Source organism: Artibeus jamaicensis, unplaced genomic scaffold (genome assembly GCF_021234435.1).
Source record: "Artibeus jamaicensis isolate MK-2021 breed Jamaican fruit bat unplaced genomic scaffold, CSHL_Jam_final contig_354, whole genome shotgun sequence".
Lineage (NCBI taxonomy): Eukaryota > Metazoa > Chordata > Mammalia > Chiroptera > Phyllostomidae > Artibeus > Artibeus jamaicensis.
Window position 1 is genome coordinate 27,327,121 of NW_026521803.1, and position 21,366 is coordinate 27,348,486.

At 45.5% G+C, this 21,366-nt stretch overlaps 1 protein-coding gene across 1 annotated transcript in view; it reads right to left on the reverse strand.

Annotated features, from left to right (window-relative positions):
• The window catches only part of PSTPIP2 (proline-serine-threonine phosphatase interacting protein 2), a 60,333-nt gene extending 39,547 nt beyond the window's left edge, over nt 1-20,786 (reverse strand). Inside the window, exon 1 of the mRNA XM_037165122.2 lies at nt 20,636-20,786. Within this exon, the coding sequence (XP_037021017.1) occupies nt 20,636-20,668 (33 nt within the window). The 5' untranslated portion in view covers nt 20,669-20,786. The remainder of the gene's footprint in view (nt 1-20,635) is intronic.
• Nucleotides 20,787-21,366: the final 580 nt, after the last annotated feature.

Below are 21,366 nucleotides of genomic sequence, written 5' to 3' on the forward strand. Positions count from 1 at the left end.
TGCCACCTCCTTGGCTGTGCATTCTCTCCGCCTTGGCCGCCGACCTCCTCCCCTCCTAACAGTCTGAATGAATGCTTCTTTAACTCCTTTGTTGTCGGACTTCCATGAAGTTTGAATATCTGGCAGTTCTGGTTGCTTTTTGTTTTTAACTTTGCTGTTGTCCTTCTTTTGGTTGTGCGAGGAAGTGAAGCATTTTTACCTATGTCTCCACCCTTGCTGGAACTCCTGGGCTACTTTCTCTGAGTCCTTGGCATATCAGTACAGCAGCAGATCAGAATCACATAAATTTCTCCATTGAAGGCAATGAAATAAATGTAGCCTGTCAGCCATTCAAAAATAAGTATGTAGTCATCTGAGGAAATGTGTCAGAGATACCGCAGTAAGGGATATGGAACCCGCCAACAGTGTTCTCAGCCATGTTTACTTAAACCTACTCGCTACGGTGGCTGTGGATGGAGAAGGCAAGAATGAAATGCCACCCCGGGTCCCACTCCAGCTTGTTCTACAAGTCCACAGGTGCCCCCCTTACTTCCTACAGCCCTCACCTGGACACCCCAGCTCTGTCTAACCTGGATCCACACTTGACATTTATTTTCACATGTCTAGTTGTCCCTCCTGTCAAGTCAGCAGACCAATAAACAAAGCAATTCTGCCCCACCAAAAATATGTTAAGTGAAAGCAAAACCTGAGAAAGTTGCTGTGCAATGCAAAAACTCCGTGTTGGGAAAACAAGGACTAGAAGGATGTACACCAAAATGTTGAAAACAATTCTCTTCTTAGCACTTTTCTATATTTTCTAAATGTTCTATAATATATACTTTTTTAAATAATTTTATTTTGTAAAGACCTTATTTATTTGCTTTTAGAGAGAGGGGAAGGGAGGGAGAAAAAGGGAGGGAAATGACCATGTGTGGTTGCCTCTTGCACACCCCTCTACTGGGGACCTGGCCTGCAACTCAGTCATGTGTCCAAACTGAGAATCAAATCGGGCCCCCTGCCCCCTCCCTGCCCCAGTTCGTAGGTCTGGCACTCGATTCACTGAGCCACACCAGCCAGGGTATAATTCATACTTTTATAACCTGAAGTCTTTCTCCCCACCTCCATCCCTTAATGATGGCAAACTGAAGTCTCTCCTTTCTCTCTCGTTTGTTGCCAGGTCCCTCTAAAGTCATAAATGATCCATAGTAACCACAGAAGATAGGGAGGAGCCCAATGAGGAAGCTGGATATTTGGAGGAATTTCTGTGATAGAAAAAGCAGATGGTGCTTGAGAGCAAGAGGTTGGAAGCCAGTATTCCAACTCACAAAAAACAAAAGAAATTCCACGAACTTTCCCTACAAAGCCCTAGAAAACCCAGGCTCCAATCAGCAGGGGCTGAAACTGAAACAGTCATGCAACGAAGGATCAGGAGGTTGTTTGGAGGACACTGGGAACCCGGCCAGGGCCCTGCCCCACTCCGGGTGGACACAGAACAGCTGATTCGGACATTCGTGCTAAAGCCGCAGCTGGTAAGGATTCCACCCTGCCCCAGTCTCCAAGCAAGGACACAAAGACCAGAACTGTCCCTAGCCACCACCAAAGCTTCCACAGAAAACACACAGAGAAAAATAAGAGCTTTCTGCACAGTTCTCAAGCCCTGTTAATGCCCTTCACTTCCAAGGTAACAGCTTTCCCACCTTCTCCCTCCAGATAGAGACGATGATATCAGAAATTGTTATTATTTCTAGACAATACAAGTGTTTACTCAGGTAACCAGAGATATGAAGTGAAAATCTAGGAACAAAATTAAATATTTTTAAAAGCAAATGCTTTCATATATGCCAACAATAACCATTGAAAAATATAATATGAAATTTAAAATCCTATTCACTGTGCCAATGAAATATATATAATACCTCTTAATAAGTCTTTTTAAAAGAAAACTATAAAATATCACCAAAAATATAAAGATATATTCTAGTCCAAGATGGAAAAATCCAATGTTGGAAAGATTTCATTGTCTCCCAATAAATCTATGAACTAAGATAATTTCAATCAAAATCACAATCCTAATAAAGTTTTTTTGAAATTTAAGTTCATTCTAAAGCCCACCTAGAAAAGTAGATAAATGAGAACAGCCTATAAAATATTAAAAGATAAAATGAGTGAGGGTTCATCCTACCATATAAAAAAGTGCGTAGAGTAACAAAAAAAATTGCAAAGTATGCTACTAACATGGATAATAAACAATTAAGTAAATAAAATATAAACAGCTTTCCAGAAATGGCCTTACAGACACACAGAGATTTAATATATAATAAAGGAAGCATTTGAAACAGAAATGGAAGAGTGACTTAATTCAATAGTGTTATGGTGGCAATGACTCCATTTTGCCAAAAGCTAAATATAGGACCCTTTCTAGCATCATACTCGAAAATATATCTGAGGAATTAAGTGTCTAAATGTGGAAATCATAACTTGTAAGAAGAAAGATAGAAGAAGAATATGGACATACATTTATAAACATGTAAGATGAAATATAGACATATGTTTATATATGAGTATACATTAAAATTATTTATTTATTTATTTATTTTTAGAGAGAGGGGAAGAGAGGGAGAGTGAGAGAGAAACATCAATATGAGAGAAAAACATCAATAGGTTGTCTCTCTTTCACACCCCGACTGGAACCAGACCTGTAACCCAGACATGGGCCCTGACTGGGAATCAAACCAGTGACCTTTTGCTTTGTAGGATGATGCTCAACCAACTGAGCTACTCTGTTCAGGACTATATAAATGATAATTAAATATAGTAACTATATATATATATATAAGACGACATAATTTTTTCTTCTCTTATTTATTTTTTATTTTAATTTTGTTCAAGTATATATATAATTTTTAAATTGAGGTAAAAGATTCTTCTAAGTATGACTCCAAACTTAGAAGACATAAAAAAAAAAAAGACTAACAGATTAACCTATTCTGGAAATACAGTTTATCAAAATTAACCCCATTTGAGATAGAACGTTTAAACAAGCCCATATCCCTAGAGGAAGCAGTGGAAGTAATCAGGAGCAGAAAAGGCAAGGACTAGATGTTTCCCCAGGAGAATGAAATTTTACCAAAACTGCAGGACAGGAAAAAGCATTCCTAAGATCCATAAACTTATTGGAAATGAAAGAAAATATCTTAATTCATTTTATAAAGCCAGCATAATATAATACTTACATTTGAGTATGAAAAAGAAAAGGACCAATATCACTTAATACTAATCAAAAGGTGCTACATAAAACATTAGCAAAAAGAATCTAATTCCACATGAAGAAGAGATTACGCTGTGACTAAGTGGGATTTATTCCAGGAATGCACAGTTGGTTCAATGTTAGAAAATCTGTTAACCTAATCAACCATTTTAATAAATCTAAGAAGAAAAATCATGATTTTCTCCATAAATGCCTTCATGGTAGGCTGAATAATAGACCATAAAGATATACGAGTCTTAATACCTGGGCTTCATGACCTTCATCTTGTAAAAGAAAAAGAGACTTTGCAGCAAGGCAAGAATTCTGAAATGCAGACCTACTGCGTGGGTCCTAAATGCAATTACGAATGTTCTTACAAGATGGAAGCACAGGGGGGTCGCCACAGAGGAGTAAAAGGCGTGTGTCCACAGAGACAAGACTGGAGGGACGTGGCCACAAACCGAGAAATGCCAGCGGCCACCACAAGCTGGAAAAGACAAGGAACAGATTCTTCCCTAGAGTCTCCAGAAGGAGCACAGCCCTGCTGACTCCTGGATTTCTTCCTTGTGATACTGATCTTGAACTTCTAGCCTCCAGAACTGTAAGAGACTAAGTTTCTTTTGTTTTAAGCCACCAATTTTGTGGTGATTTGTTAGAGTGGCCATAGGAAAGTAACACATGGCCAGAAAAGCCTTTGACAGTATTCAACGCATTCCGGAGTTTAAAAGAAACTCAAGAAAATAGGAATTATTGGTACTTTCTTAAACTGATGAAAAATATAAATATTTTATGCCTAAGGCCAGTGTCTTACTTAAAGGAAAAACATGAAAGGAATTTGCAATAGGATGGGGAACAAGGCAAGAATGCCCTTATCTCCACTACTTTACACTGGAGGTATTAACCAATGCAATTTAAGAAGATAATTTGATTAGAACACATAAAAGTTAGAAAAGAAATAAAACCATCACTACTGCAGATGATATAATACGAATGAAAAGATACTCTTTGCTCTTGGCTAGGATGACGCAACATCATAAAAATGTCTGTTCTTAGTTGATTTATAATCATAACGCTATTCCAATAAAAACACCAAATTATTTCTTATGTAGCTAAATAAAGTTCACATGGAAAACATCAAAATGTAAAAATAGCTAGGAAAGTAATGAGGAAGGAAAGTTAGAAGGGGAAGGCAGCCCCTACCAGGCATCTTGCACATATCACAAACCCTCCATAATTAAAACAGTGCAAACTGGTGCAAAAACAGACCAACGGAATAGACAGTCAAGTCCACAAATAGACCCGAGTAGACATGGAAACTTGATATATGGGTACGCTAAAGGCAGCGTCTCACACCACTGGGCAACATGAACTTTCCCATAAGCGGTACTGGGACGAGTGTTGGCCGTTTAGAGACAACAAAATAGACCTGAACTCCACACCATACACAAAAGTAAATTCAAAATGGATCAGAGATCAAAATGGAAAAACGTAAAATCATACAAGTGCAGAAAGTAAACATTCAAAAAAGGCTTTCTAACTCTGACTTAAAATCCAAATGTAACAAACAAAAACACTCATAAATTTGATCGCCTAAAAACAAAAACTTTTCATAGCAAAAATAACAACATAAAAATAACTGAAAAAGAACAAGAACTTGCAACAAAATCACAGGTAAAGGGCCGATATCCCTGATCTATAAAGAATTCTTTAACATTGATAAAAAAGGACCCCCCCAATGGACAAGGGATATGAACAGATGACTGTGTGTATATCTATTCCCTAAATATATAGAAAGATATGCAGCCTCACCCATTAAAAAAAGAAAATAAAGTGAAAACTGAGACGCCATTTCTCACCCACTGGAATGGCAAATTCGACAAGCACAATGACACCTTCTGTCGACAAGACTGTGTGAAGCAGCCAGTCCTACGCTGCTGGTGAGAATGAAAACTGGCTCAAACTTTAGGTGAGAGAATCCAACAAACCCATGTGTGTTTACGTATTGACCCAGCTACCGCACTTCTAGGAATTTACTCTGAAGATACGCTGCCACCAAAGGTGAAATGCGTGTGCACAAATGACCCCTTGCAGTGCTGTTAGTAACTGCAAAAATTTGAAAGTAATCCAAATGGTCCCACATAGGAGAGGAAGCGCTGTGCACCTTTAAAAACAATGAGGACTATCTCCGAGAATTGATATAGAGTAATTTCCAGTCCATATTTCACAGTGAAACAAAAGGGGGTGGGCAAAAAAATAACAGCAGTGTGGCCGTGAAGTCTGGAAATATATAATACATGATTTATTTTTACTACACTACAAAACATGTTCAGTGGCATCATATATGTGCAATGTGTTGTCCTCGAAGAGCAGTGCATGGTGGGATGCACTCTGCAAGACGGCTACGAATGCAGCTCATTATTATGCAGCATTTCTGTCACCTCCTGAACGTGCATCTTTAATGCATTGCTCCATGTGATTCACGTTTCTAGTTTTCACTGAATCATCTTTGTCACTAGCATGCCCCAGAAGTAATCAAGCAATCAGCTCTAAAATATCAAACAGCCCTGGCTGGTGTGGCTCAATGGATTGAGCACCAGTCTGTGGACCCAAGGATCGCTGTTCAATTCCCAGTCAGGGCACATCCGCGGGTTGCAGGCTGGGTCCCCAGTAGGGGGCACGTGAGAAACAACCACACATTGATGTTTCTCTCCCTCTCTCTCTCCCTCTCTTCCTCTCTGTCTAAAATAAGTAATAAAATCTTTAAAATATATATAAAACAATAACATGCATGTTTTCAGACTTTGTAGTCATTCGGTCTGGTACACTATCTTTTATATAAGAAACCAGAGAAAATGTGTATGTGTATTTATCTGCTCACTTGTGCAAAAAGAAACACAGGAAGAATAAAGCAGAAAGTAAAGCAATCAGTCACTCCCAAGGGGTAGCTGGGATCAGAGTGAACACAGTTGGGAGTGGAGTTGCGCTGCGGGAAGGGGGAAGGGGGAGGTGATGCTTCTCTGCACACACCTGTCTGAGTTATTCTAACTTGAAATCGTTGTACTATTTTCCACAGTGGAAAATAGCAGAAACAAATATGCAAGGATGGTGGGGCTCTAAAGTGGAATACGAACAAAAATTAATGAATCCAGCCCTAACATGTGTCACTCATTTGGTCGGGCATCATCCCGGAAAGCGAAAGGGTTGCTGGTTTGATTCCTAGTCGGGGTACATGCCTGGGTTGCAGGTTCGGTCCCTGGACCGGGCATGTACTAGGCAACCAACTGAAGTTTCTCTCTTGTATCCATGTTTCTCTCCCTTCCTTCCTCCCTGCCTAACCCTCTCTCCAAAAATAAATAAATAAAATCTTTCAAAATATTTTTAAAAAACAACCCCACTGAAGGAGAGGGAGAACTAACCCAAGTAACTTTTGTACACGGTATTTTGACTAGATACTCTCAGTCTAAGACAGAAAGCGCACCTATTAAACTCTAGCTTGTTTCTCACAGTGGGATGGGTTAGCAATTCTGGAACTACTTTCTCTGTACGTTCGGACTGAGCAAATGAGTACGTACATACACACTGCGGACGAGGGGACCCAGGGTCCCTCAGGAAGGGAGCGGCAGCGGCCTGCCGGAGCTGTCTCACTCCAGCGAGTGAGAAGGAGCCGAGCACTGTCTTCCTAACTCCTCCTTCAGTGCCGTCACGCAGTTTGACACTGGCCGGGGTGGGGATTCTTACACCATGGAAACTGGCAAATGCTACACTGTATATTTTTTTAATTTTGAGAGTACATTTATTAAAGCTAGGAAAAGGGAAACAAGGAAGGGCCTAGAGGAGAAGAATAAACAGGGGAGCCTCGGCGGGGCTGCTCGGCTCACTGAGAAGTCAGAGCAAAGGGGCTCTGGCGACAGGAGCAGGGGCGAGCCCAGGAGGAGCTGCCGCTGCCCGTGGCTCCCCTGGCTGCAAGTCTCGTGGGGTCCCTTAGAGTTTAGGCAACGACGCACGCCTGAGAGGGAAGAAGAGGGGAAAGGAAAAGGCTCGGGCTTGCTCCTTGGAGAGAGAGCGCTGCAAATTAGAATTTTAAAACCGCTGGGGAACTGGTCGTTAACCACTTAACTGGCTCGGCACTGGAAGGGACTGGGAAATAGAGCAAGTGGGAGAAGGCTGGAATGACCCGTGGTGTTGGGGTGGAATTGGAGGTATCATCAAACGCACATCTGTTTCTCCACTCTGCCAGCTGAGACAGCCGCCCCTCAGGCACACCCAAGTGGCAATGACCACAGCTAGAACACAACCATTAGTTTCCAAATACAGTTCTCTACTAAGAGGAACCGAGGTGCTTTGGAGAAAGGGCAGACTCCAGGACCGGACCAGAGGAATTATCTATTAAGCCTGTAACATCTTGTGGGAGAAAACAGGGAATGCTCAAAGAATGGTGGGAATATATCAAAAGGGCACAGGACCCAGTTAAAGGGGCAATTTGAGCATCAAGATAAAAAATGAGGGCAACAGATTAGAATTCATTAAGTCATTCAGAAAGGATGGGGTAGAGAGGTTCTTCCTCATGGTAGAATTATGCCAACTTAATTATGTAGATGGATTAGAAAATCAGCCTACAAAGACTTTTACACACACGTTCATAGCAACTTTATTTGTAATAGCCAAAACAATGTCCATCAACAGGTCAGTGGATGAACAAACTGTGATATGTCCATAAAGTGGAATACTATTCAGTAACAAAAAAGAACAAACTAGTAACACACACAACCTGGATAAATCTCAAATTCATTATAAGTGAAAAAAGCCAGGCAAAAAAAGAGTAAGTACTTCCTGTGCCTCAATTAATGCAAGTTCTAGAAAACACAGCTAATCTCTAGTGACAGAAAGCATGTCACTGGTTGCCCCGGGAGAGGCTGAGGAGGTGAGAGGGATTTCCAAGGGGCAGGAGGAAACTCTGGGTGCCATGGATGTGTTCACTGCCTTAATTGTTTCACAGGTGCCGTACACATGTCAAAACCTATAAAACTGTACACTTTAAAGATCTTACTCATTTAGTTTTAGAAGGAAGGGAGGGGGAAAGAGAGGGAGAGAAACCTCACTGTGCAGTTGCCTCTCACCTGCCCCTCCACTGGAGACCTGGCCCACAACGCAGGCATGTGCCCTGGCTGGGAATCAAACTGGCAACCCTTTGGTTCACAGGCTGGCAGTCAATCCACTGAGCCACACCAGCCAGGCCTAAAACTGTATAGTTTAAACATGAGCAGTTTATTATATGTCAATCGTTCTTCAATAAAATTATTTAAAACAAAAAACTTCTAATCACCATTCAGAGACCACCCTAGTAATAACTGAGTCAGGCAAGAATCATCAACAGATGACTGTGGATGAAGGTCTGAGGAAAGCAGTGTGTTTACAAATTATCCCCCAGTAAGCTCACTATTAATTACAAACAGGAAAGCATTAAGCTTACAGTGAAAACATCTAAAAATAACCCCTGTGGTGTTTTCCAACACGTAAGGGTTAGAAAAGTGCTAAGTGCTAGGTGTTTTCTAACACCCGACACTGTGGCCTGAAGTGAAAAATGGCCCCTGCACAGGCCCTCGACCTAATCCCCAGAACCTGTGAGTATGTTTCCCTGCAGGAGAAAGGGAACTTCAGAGATGGGGTTGAATGAAGGATCTGGAGATGTGGAGATTTTCCCGGTTTATGCAGGTAAAGCTAGTGTGACCACATGGTTCCTTCTATGGAGACAGGAGTCAGAGTAGGAATTGTGGTGGACAGTGCAAAGGTGAGACACAGAGCAGGGGAGAGAGAGAGAGAGAGGTAGATTAAAGATGCTTTGTTGTTGGCTTGCAGTTGGAGGAAGGGGCCACAAGCCAAAGAGTTGCAGCAGCCTCTAGAAGCTGGAAAAGACAAGAGAAGAAATTCTCTTCCAGATCCTCCAGAAAGAACCAACCTTGCTGACACCTTGATTGTAGCCAAATGAGACTCGTGACCTCCAGAATGATAAGATAATAAATCTTATCTCTTATTTGAGCTGTTTAAATTGAAACAGTAAGTATGGTGTAAAACCACTAAACTTGTGGTCACTTCTCATGGCAGCAACAGAAAACTAACAGAACCACCTTAACCAAATGACTGAAGTTACCACCAGGAAAAGGATGAATAAATATTGCTTTCTGAAGCTGATTAAAGCGTGGCCTCATTTCTGTGAAATTCCTGCCCCAAATGCACAGCCTGAAGCTAATCATAAGGAAGCAGGCAAGCTCAAAGTAAGGGCACGCTACAAAATAATCGTCCTGTTTTCTTCAAAGACGTCAGAGTCACAGACGCAAAGACAGACTGAGGAACTCTTTTGGATTACAGGAGACTGCAGAGACATCACAACTAAACGCAACTCACAATTCTAGCTCAGAATTGTTTCCTTCTTTTGCTATGAAGGGCATTATTGAGGAGATTTACATAGACTCTATATATTATCTAATAGTGCTATAGTGTTAGACTATGGAAGAAAATGTCCTTATACTTAGGAAATGCACTAAGAAGTGTATGTCAGTAAAGGGAAGTAATGCCTGCAACTTACTTTGAAATGGTTCGTAAACATCAATGTGTGTAATATACATACAGGGTGAGGCAAAAGTAGGTTTACAGTTGTTAGTTGGGAAAAATAACACAATAATTAATAAATAATAATATAAGCATGACAGTGACTATTTTGCTGTACTTTCTTGCCAAAGTTAGATATTTTCAAGTTGTCCCTACCCAATGGATGAATGATTATATTTTGTTTGTTTGCATTTCTTTGACTATTAATAATGTTGATTTTCTGTTTTAAAGTGCTTATTGGACATTTTTTTCTTTTTTTAAGATTTATTTTAGTTTTAGAGTAAGGGGAAGGGAGGGAGGAAGAAAGGGAGAGAAACATCCATGGGAGAAAGGAACATGACTCGGCGGCCTCTCCCGGACTAGGGCCAGTGACCTTTTGCTTTGCCGCTTTGTGGGTGATGCCCAACCAACGCAGCCACACTGTCAGGGCTTGTTTTTCTTTTTAAGGGCCCTGCTTGTTTATATCTCTTACTTAATTGAAAAAGAATCAGTTGCTTATTTTTACATGATTGATTTTAGGTGCTCATTATGTATATTATTCCTTGATTAGATATTCTTCTTCCTTCTGCTCAATTTGATATTTGTCTTTCTCCTTTGTTTAGAGTGTCTTTGTTACAGTGAATTTTAATCTTTTTAACTTAAAAATAATTTTCAATTAACAGAAAAGTTGCACAATACTACAAAGAATTATTTTACTGTAGGACTGTACATGGGTGCAAACCTTTTGGAGGCAAAACTGTCAATACCCATGACAATTTTGAATGTGTAGCCTTTGAATAACAAGAACTTATCCTATAGAAATAACTACACAAATCTGGAAAGATACACACAGAAGTATAACAGTGACCAAGAATTGGAAACAACCTAAATATCCAGCAATAAAGAATGTTTAAATAACTTATGGCAATCATACAGTGGAAAACTGAAGAGATATTATAACAAAATAGAATTATACATAGTAACAGAAAAATATTTATAATATATGACTACAAGCAAAAAGAAAGTTGCATAGATGAGCCCATAAAAACTGAGCCCATATTTGGTAAGAAAAATGGATAGCTACATTGTATATAACTGCAGAGACAAGTCTAGAAAGAAGCACACTGAACATCTGTGAGTGCCAACCTCTATTTCTGAGTTGTTTGGATTCCTGTATCATAAGTGGACATAAAAAACTTCACATTTTACTAAATGGAAATTAATTTATATTACGTATGGTGAGATCATAGCTTTATGAAAGATGATTATCCCTGTGCATAAGATTTAGAAGATGTCACTGTTCTGAAAGTTGGCTAATGCTCACCCTTACCCATCTAACCTTCAGCATCATCCAAATCTTTCTCTCCACCCCTTCCCAGATAGACACACTACATTCTTAACATGAATAGAGATACATGAATGCAAAATGTGGTACTCAACTGGTAACATTCAAATAAATGCGATAATCTCCAAATTTGCACATCGGGCTGATTTACTTGTTTCTGAGGAATAACACGAAGTAATCCATTTCTTTCTTCCAGAAATTACTCACCCGCCATGTTGCAGTGATTCAGCCTTTTCTGGCTCCTGAAATGTGTGACTCCTGTTCCTTTTTTAGGTTTTAAGATTTTACATATTTATGTTTAGAGAGGGAGGAAGGGGGAGAGAAAGGGAGAAACACTGATCTGTCGTTCCACTTGTTATGCATGCATCGGTTGCTTCTTTGAGCCCCGATGGGGGGTCAATCCCGCACCCTTGGAGTCTGGGGAGGGCCCTCCCACTCCCTGAGATACCCACAGAGCTGGTGACTTCGGTTTCTACTTGTTCCTACTGAGTCTCTATAAAACTAACAATTTGCAGTGCCCTTGACTGGTTTTTTTCAAAGTTGAATGTAAATTTAATTGAGCTTTAGATCTAGTTTATTTTTAGTTTCACCACTGCAATTGCACTGAAGCCAGCCCCACGTTCAGGATATTTTAGGTTTTCTATGCTTCCTATACATGACTTTTATATTCAAATTTCAGACTTATTATGCATGTCTCTGGTTTTAGAAACAGGAAGTATTTCTCCAATACAAGCTCATCCGAGTTCACTGCCTTGTCTCCTCTCTAACTTGCAAATTTCTTATCCAGCTTGATCCAATAAACATCTTGCCCAAATCTGGGGCACAAAGGGTATTCAGGCACCTTGGATGTGAAACACATGTTAAAATGACATTTCGACGGAGGTAGATCAATAAATATCATTCACCAAAACAATCTCAGCCCTGGCTGGTGTGGCTCAGTGGATTGAGTCCTGGCCTGAGAATCAAAGGATCGCCAGTTCAATTCCCAGTCAGGGCACATGCCTGGGTTGCAGGCCAAGTTCCCAGTCGAAGAAATGCAAGAGGCAACCACACATTGATGTTTCTCTCCCTCTCTTCTCCCTTCCCCTCTCTAAAAATAAATACATGAAATCTTCAAAAAAAAAACCCCAAAATCTCAACTATATTGAGTTGAAAATTTATGTCCACACAAACCTACACATGAATGTTTATAGCAATTTGTCATAACTGCCACAAACTGAAAGCAACCAAACTGTCCTTCAATAGGCATGTAAGTAAACAAACGGTGGTAAATCCATACTATGGAATATTATTCAGTGATAACAAAAAAAAATGAGCTATCCAGCCACAAAAAGACACCGGGGGATCTCAAGTACATAGTGCTAAATGAAAGACGTCAATCTATGAAGGCTACATACTGTGTAATTTCAACTATATGACATTCTAGAAAAAGCAAGACTACAGAAACAATAGCAAGGTCAGCAGGTGCTGGAAGGTCAGGAGCAGAGCAGGGAGGATGAACAGGGCATTTTTCAGGTCAGTGAAACTAGTCTGTATGACACTGTAATGGTGGATACGTGACCTTATGCATTTATCAAAACACATAGAAAGGAAAGAATGAACTTTAACGTAAAGTACGGACTTTAGCTAGTAACAATGGATACAGTATTGGCGCAGCAGTGGTAACAAATGTACCACACTGATGCAAGATACTAATAATGGGGAAGTGCTTAACATTTTTTAAAAATATACAGAATATCTGATTCTTCTACAATGAATGCTTCAGCAAAAAAGAACATCAAAATCATCTATGATCTAGAAAACCAGGGATAAATGCCATTTATACGCTTTTTAAAAATTACAAAAGTGCTGAGTCGCAGGGGGTGGGGGGGGGGGCGGTGGTGCTTTCTAACCTGCCATTCCTGACCAGGACCCTAGAATGCTTCTTCGACAGCTTACATGCAACACCTATACCAGTGGTGTGTGTGTAGAATAAGGCACACGTGGAAAACCCTCTGGAAAGTTACTATATAATTTACCTGGGGAGGGTGGGATTTAAAGTGCTCGGGGAGGCCCTTTTATTGTTGTATGTACTTTTTTGCTATATATGCATCTGAATCTTTTCACTACTGTACAATGCATGTGTGTTGCATTCCTGTTTTTTTAAAGTACCAATAAAAATTAAAAACAAACGACCCACTGTATCCGCAGGTAGTTCTCTCTGTTTACAGGCCACGCGGTAAGGAAAGGTCACTCGCTATGAGTCTTGTCGCTGCATATGCGGAAGCTGCAGGAGAGGAACGGGGTCTTCCCTGGATTTGAATCTTCATCCGCTAGCCAGATGCAGTACCCAAGAGGAAAACCTTGGCCTTGGCATAGGAATTAATAAGGCCCCTTTCCTGCAGGTTGGTCCATGACCCTCTGGGTTTGTTACTTTTGTTCTACTGTCTGAATATGTGTACTTATTCTTTTAATAATTCTTTTTTTAACTTTTTAATTCTTCATTTTTCAAGTTATACATATTTTACATATAAGTGAATAAAAATTTCTTAACATTTAAAAGATGGTTTCCCCTCATCATTTTCATTCATTATCTTGATGTTTAAAATTAATTTAACTGCAATAAAATCTACAGTTTTGACATACTAGTGCATTCCTGCCAATGCCACCTCCTTAACACGACTGTAACCAGTTCTGTCATCTGGGACCCAGCCTAGGATCCGGCTGCCCACATATTGCTATGCTCACTGCACAACAGGAAGCTCAAGCCCAGAGTAATCGGCTGTGTGGCTTTGGGCAAGTCACTCATGTAGTATGAGTGGTGTGCAGGCTCCAAGCGACATTGGCCAGGGCCGGGAGGGCCACGACTGCCCTTGACTGGTGACCTCTCCCTCTGCTCTCCCTGTTCTCTCCTGATCATCACCGCTCAGTCTGAACAGCTGCCATCTTGTACACTCAGCCTCTCCGGGCCCTTTGGTTCTTTCAGGCTTCCAGTTTCCCCACCTGCAACCCTGCCCACAGGACTTCAGCCCTGGGCTGGCAGCTGGCTGAGCCCTTTGGCCTTGGCACCTTGCAGTTTGGTTTCTGCAGAAGGGACCATGTGACTGACGCACAGGCAGATGCCCAGAGCTGCAGCACACCTGCTGCCTGTCAGTAGGAGCTGGGGACACCTGAGAGGAGCGCCAGGGTCCCTCTTGCACAGACTCCCCGCCCAGGCTGCCCAGGGAAGGGCAGTACCAGCTTTGGTCAGCCAGGGAGCGGCCTGCAGGCTAGGACGACGGCCCCAGGGCACGGCTAGTCAGAATCAAGGCCAACCACTGTGAGAGGCAGGGAATTTGTGGGAGCCCTGATTAAACAGGTGGGTGCTGCCACAGGACAGGGAGGTGGGGAAGCCTGAGCCGGGGACAGACAGACCATAGGACGGGTCAACCATCCAGATCTGGCCATCAGCAGAAGTGCTGACCAAGGGTCAAAGTAAATACTTTTTACTCTGGGGAGCTTAGGTCTTTTTGGACCCCTAGTTCAGAACCTGGAGGACCAGGGATGAAGGGATCTTGGTGCCTGCATGTGGTCACAAGGGATACATCCTCAGAGCAGGTTCCAGGAGGCTGGGCGACCTCAGCTTGGAGAAGTGAAGGAACTTAGACGTGGGCATTTTTAGGGCTTTCAGGTATGTGTGGCCACTTGCGAACCTGTGGCTTCGGGCAGCTACTCTTTAGATGGAACAGGTAGTCCTCCGACAGGAAAGAGACTCAGCACTGCAGGGCACAAGTGGAGAGGAAAGAGCGTGGCGACCGTGTTCTCCGCCTATCACCTTGCATCTGTCACTCAGAGAAACAAGCTTAAAGGTTAACCAGGATCCCGCCCCTGGGAGAGCAACCAAGACGTCAACTATTTTCACGCCAGCGAGACCTTCAGGTCGGGTGGGGTCTCGGTCCCCTACCCTAAGCAGCTCGTTCAGGTGCTCATGCCAGCCCCATGCCCCGCCACAGCCTCCCTAGAGGTGTTCTCGGAACAGATTTCCCCATCTTATCATACGCCCAGTGATCTCTTAGTACTTCCGAGGGACTAGTCCCCCACAGCACCCACCCAGGGGCCCACTCCTTTTAGCATGAGGAGAGCAGGTCAGCCTGTTCCTGACTACTGTCACTCATGCGTCTGCCCCTTAACAAGAGTGTGGCCCCCCGCAGACAGGGGGCAGCGGGGAGGGTAATGTCCTGACTAGAGGTCCACACAGATCTCTGGCTCCACAAACATCAGAACACCTAAGGGCTCAGACACTAAGACAGAATATAGAGTAAGAGTCGAACCATACTAAAGTACAAAAAATAAAAAACAGTCATTCAGTGTTTATAAAGCTTTCCGTGCAGGCAGACAGCCGTGGGGGCAGGTGGGTGAGGGGATTGAGCAAAAAAGAGGAAAAGAGAAAAAAACTCCGGGACACAGACAACAGTGGGGTGACTGCCCGGGGGTAGGAGGGGCAGAGGGAGGTGGAGGAGGGTGGGGGGTAAATGGTGATGGATGTAGACCTGACTTGGGGCGGTGAACACACAATACAGGGGCCAGTTGATATGTGGTAGAATTATGTACCTGAAACATGTATATTTTGTTAACCAGTGTCACCCCAATAATTCAATAAAAAGAAAAACATGTTCACTCTCCCTGGTAATTAAAAACACAAGTGAAAGTTTAGCACAGCGCCCATTTTTGCTGATTTAATGAGAAGAGGAAAAACTACAATGGCCACAATTAATGCTGTGAAACCGGCATCGTCAGATGTTATTAGGGACCCTGAGGATGTATCTCCCACTTAGGAAATCTGTTCGGTTCTACATATCAAAAGCTTTGAAAAGTTCTACTGGTAAGGAACGCTATTTTAGTTACCCAGCTGGTATGTCTGGGATTCTCTTGTGCACCGAGCATGGGGCCAGGCACCGCTGCCGTCACCAGACGGCGCTGTGGGTCCCAACACCAGGGATGGCGGTGCCAGCCAGAATGCTCAGTCAGGGGCTTTGTGTACATGAGAGAAACAAACATTGTCCTTGTCTAGGCCACTGTTGCTTTGGGTGTTTCTGTTACCTGTGGCTGAACCTAACCCTGTGCATGCAGAAGGTAAACGAGCTTTCACCAGCTGGTAACTGGGTTCTTACCAGAGTATTAGGCAAGATCATCAAAACAGAGTGAGAATGTGTGAGGGAAGTGGAAGGCTGAGTAGAGGGGAAAAGTACGAAATTAGCATTGTGGAAAGAGAGTGTGGTCTTGCTTGAGAAACACTGTAACACAGCGAGGTAGTGACAAGTTCTTTCACAAGTTTTCAGAAATAGATTCTTAAAGAATACAGTATTGTTAAATACCCTAAATGAATGAAGATGTGCATCCCAACATTATCATTTAAAAAAATCAAAAATTACATAAATGCCAAATACCAAGAGAAGGGTTACATCCCACCTTATTTTTAAAATAATTGTGAGACCCTGGTTGGTGTAGCTCAGTGGATCGAGCATGGGCTGCGAACCAGAGTCGCTGGTTCGATTCCCAGTCTAGGGCACATGCCTGTGTTGCAGGCCAGGTCCCCACTAGGGGGCATGCAAGAGGCAACTGCACACTGATGTTTCTCTCCCTCTCTTTCTCCCTCCCTTCCCCTCTGTCAAAAAATAAATAAAACTTTAATAAATAAATAAACAAACAAGACATTTCCATGAAGCATTTGAATAAGACTGTTTTATGAAGTACGTGCTGAGTCATACCTTTCCAAGACCACCTACCTAATTTGACCATAGGCATCTCAACTTGCAGGGGAATGGCCCCTCTCTCGGGCCTGTGATTGCTCTTTCCTGGGGTAGCCCTGTGTCTCCGCCCCTCTTCCTTTGCCCCTCTCTCTGCCTGCCTACACACGGGCACTCACCAAGAGTGCTTCTTTGGGGACTCCTTACATCTTCATTCTTCCTCCCCAGTTGAGTGACTATTCCCCATTTCCTTTGTTAATAGCTGTCAACCACAAGTGCTCATTATGCGCCAACCTCTGTACCAGTCTCCAATTTCATCCTCACAACAGGTCTATGGAGTAGACACTATTATTACCCCGATTTTTATACATGGGAAAACTGAAGCTTGTGAGGGTGGGGGGGTTGAAGTAACTGCCTAAGGCACCAGCTGGCAAAAGGCAGACCTGGGATTTGAACCTGGCTGGTCCACCTCGGAGACTCAGCTGGTAAGATGACACTTGTGTAGTTCATGCAATTCCATGCGCTCTCTCGCCTGGACACCCTCCCCAAGGGGCTGGAGCCGTCCCCACCAACCCCTCAAACCCAGAGTGTTGACCGCCAGTCATCAGAGGGTACTCACTGACACGTTTGGACTGGTTGTTTAAACATTAAAATACGTACAAACCCTGCCACCTGGCACCCTGTCCCCTCCCAGCTCATCCCCTCTGAGACTTCCCTGCATCCAGCAACCCCAGCACGGTGCTGGGGGTGAGGGGTTGGGGTCTGTGTGATAGCCTATTTTCTTCTTTGGGGGGTGGGTTGGGCTGGAGTGAGGAGAAAAGGCAGAAAACTGTACTTGAACAATTAAAAAATAAAAATAAAAATAAACAACAACAAGAAACAACAAAGAAGGGCTTCAGGGACGGGCTTCAGGACACTGTTGGCCCTGGTCCTCACCACTGCTACCCCTGTGGTTAGATCCTGGTCACATCACTTCTGCCTCCTCCCCCTCTCTCCTTCTCTCCCCACAAACCAGTTCCTCCTCCTAACTTCCTTATTTCTGGGGCCCACAACTCATTCTCAAATTCACCTTACAGAAGCCCTCCTTTCCTCTTCCCTACTGCTCACCTTTCACTGCTGGCCTCATCCTGTGGCTTTGACCTCTTCCACTGTCTGCAGCTCATCCCACCTGTCTCATCTCTTGCTCCTCCTTATGGTCTCAACCCTGGAACAGACCCTTCGACCCCTGGCCCAGCTTCCTTGGGCCTTGCTGGACTCTCCCTACTCCCTGCCCCTGCCTCCTCCACATTCTGGAGGCCAGGTATTCAAGCACAAAGCTTTGCTTCCTCACGAGAAATCTACCTTCCAACCACAGTGGTGGTCTTACCCTGACAATACCCTCTCATAGAGTGCCTTATACAAAGAAGGTAATTCATGAATATGCATTACATACAGTCCACTGATACCCACTTATGTTTCCAAACTTTCCCACCTTATCCCATCACAGCCCTCTCATAAGGGTTATTGCCAACCCCTCAGTGCTCTCAACAGCCTTGCCTCCCTACCCCCTGAGAGTGTGAAAGCCTCAGAGGCAGCCCCTGAAGTCCATGACAGTTTCCCTTCCACCCACCTTTTCCCAAGTCCTGCCTGACTGTCCCCTCTACCTGACTCCTAAGCATCCAATGCAAGGCACTATGGCAGGAGCTGAGGGCCCAGCTGATGGTGACACCTGTCCGGGAGCTCATGGTTGGAGCTGGAGAAGAAAGATATATTCATATGAAGGTCCAGTGGTGACCCACCAACTTCCTGTGGCACTGCCATGGAAGACAGACATGTGGGCAGCTATGCTGGGACTCGCTGCACACCACCCTCCTTGAGGCACTCACTCAGCATGTGGTCCATGGAGTTCGGCTGCACTAACAGCTCACGGACCATGAGAATGTTGCTTAACCTCTCTGCCACTCAGCTTCCTGGTCTGTAAAATGGCCTGTAAGTAAGCTATCACCATAGGGTGGTTGTGAGGATTAAATGAGTAGTGTGGGTGAAGCATTTAAAACAGTCTTTCCACAGACTTTGTGCACAGTAATATTAGCTATTACTGTTTTTATTATTTGACATAAAGCATCACAGGACATTAGAGATAGAAGATAACCTGTGCAAACTACCTCCCAGGATCTCAGATACCTTCGGAAAGTAGAAGCCCAGAAAGTTCTCTCCCCCAGACCATTAGGTAGGCACAGTCCCAACCAGACCTCATTTCTGTCCCCTCCCCTAGCCACTCCTGTAAGTGCGCCTCAGGAGCAGCTGGGGGGGGAGGGCTGCCTTCCTGGGGCCGGGGAGCCCTCTGAGGATGGAGGCTGCAGCTCTTAGCACATCGCATGCGCTGCTGGCCTCAGAGATCCACGTTACTCATTCAGCAACTATTTGCAGAGCGCCTTTGTTCGGCCTGCTGTGTAAGGGGCAGCGGCACTAAAAGCCAGCACAGTTCCCGTCCCCAGGTGCTCACGTGGTGGTAAGCCCCAAATGCAAAACCACAAACTAACAAATGCTGAGACAGACCAGGATGTGTGCCAGTGAACTGGTGACAGAGCCTGTCGGGTGCCATCAAGAAAGGTTTCCCGAAGCGGGATCGGCTGAGCGAAGATCCGAAAACTGGCTGTCTCACTTTAGGGGTGGACGGCGGGAGGGGTCTCCCCGTTCTGCTTTTTTCCACGATGCCCTTCATGGGACCCAGAAGCCCTGTATTCTACCTGAGCAGGCTTCCTCGCCGGGCCAGCTGTGAGGTCATTCATCTCCCCGTGAATGAAGCTCCTCAGCCCTGCACCCCACAGGTAGGCAGTGTCCCCAGAGAACCTCAAAAAGCCCAGGAAAAGGGACTTCACAAGGCAGGGAATAAACTGTCTCTGAGGCCACAGAGCCACGTTTCCCCATTCAGCAGCCCATGATAGGGGACACGGAGCTGTGAAGCTAAATGGAGGGCAAACAGGGTCCCAAGTAGGAAGCTGGGGCCACTAGGCAGCTGAAGGTCAACTTTGAGGTGCGCTGCTGACTTCCCGCTCCTGCCTTAAAGGGACGAGGGTATTTCCTCTAAGTGAAGGGGTGCGCACCTTTAAGGGGCCCTGGGGAGTAAGAAGGGGGGACAGAGGAGGGCGGGGGCAGGCAGACCTGCTGCCTCCGACTTGGGCTGGTCCTGCTGGGCTTGGACGCCCCCACCAGCTCACCGAGTCTCACACACCTCGGCCTCCCTCTGGGCCGGGGCCACGGCCTGCGGAGGGGGGCTCAGGAGGCAGGGCTACAGGGCGGGACGACACTTCTGCAAGAGAACCTCTCCAGGGTCTGCAGGGGGGGTCGGAGCTGACCTGGCTCCGACAGGCTCCGCGTTTCCACGGACCTGGAAAAGACCACCCCCCGGGGACGACTGCCGCCGCCAGCCTGGCGGAGCGCACCGCGGGTCCCCGACCCCAGGCTCCCCCGAATCCGCTCGCAGCCTCCAGGGCCACTGGCTCTTCTCCCCGCTGGGTCGCTCCTCCCTTTGGGTCTTGGCTTCATCCGCGAGATAAGGGGTGGATGTCCCAACTCTTTGGGGCTCCGCGGGAGTACGTGTCGCTGGGGTATGAGCGGCAAAGCGGGGCACGCGGGAACCGGACCCGGGGACTTGCGGGCGCGCGGCGGCTGGGATCCCGGCAGAGTGGGGACCTCCGCGGAGTGTCCGCTCCGGTTCCGCCCGGAGGCAGCGGGACCCGCTCGGCGCAGCGCCAAGCGCGGGAGTGGCGCGGGGCCGCCCGGCGGACTCACCCAGAAGTTCCCCTTGAACTGCGAGCCCGTCATGGCCGGCGCTGGTGCGGGTGCCGAGGGGAGCGGGGCGGCGACGGCGCGCGCGGGGAGGCCGGGCGGTGACTGCCCGCGGTCCGCTCCGCGGCTCCAGGCCGGACTCGCACCGCCCGCCGCAGGTCCGCCCGGGCGCTAAGCCCCGCCCGCCGGCTCCGCCTCCGCCTCCCGCTCGGCGGGGACCTGGAGCCCGGCCTCCGAGGACTGGAGGGAACCGGTCCGGTCGCCCGCCCGAATTCGGCTCCGTTCCCGCACACAGGCCCCTCCTCGCAGAGAAACCGGGGCCCCGCGGTGCTGCGCTGGTGGAGACCCCGCCGAAGCAGGGCCGGCTGCGGGGACCGAGGGTCAGCCGGGTGCGTGACAGTAGTCACTTCGGCGAGTCGTGTTCACGACCCCAGGTGCCCCGCTGCCGATCAGCCAACCCCTGGGGCATGTTTTGTCCGAAAACCATGGAAAGGTCATTTATACTTTTCTTAGGGCCCCCTTGACCCCAGGCCCCCTGCGGCGTCCTTACAGGGCGCCCAGGAGCCCAGCTCCCCGCCGACACTTTCCCATCCGCGACTCAAGACCGTCTCCACCGAGCCTGCTCCAGAAGCAGGAGCCCAGAGCTTCCTTCCTCTTCTTCCTCTCCTAACGTGACACCTGAGTGAAAACACAGTCCCAGGGCGAGTCGGACCGTCCCTGCTTTGTAACACGGC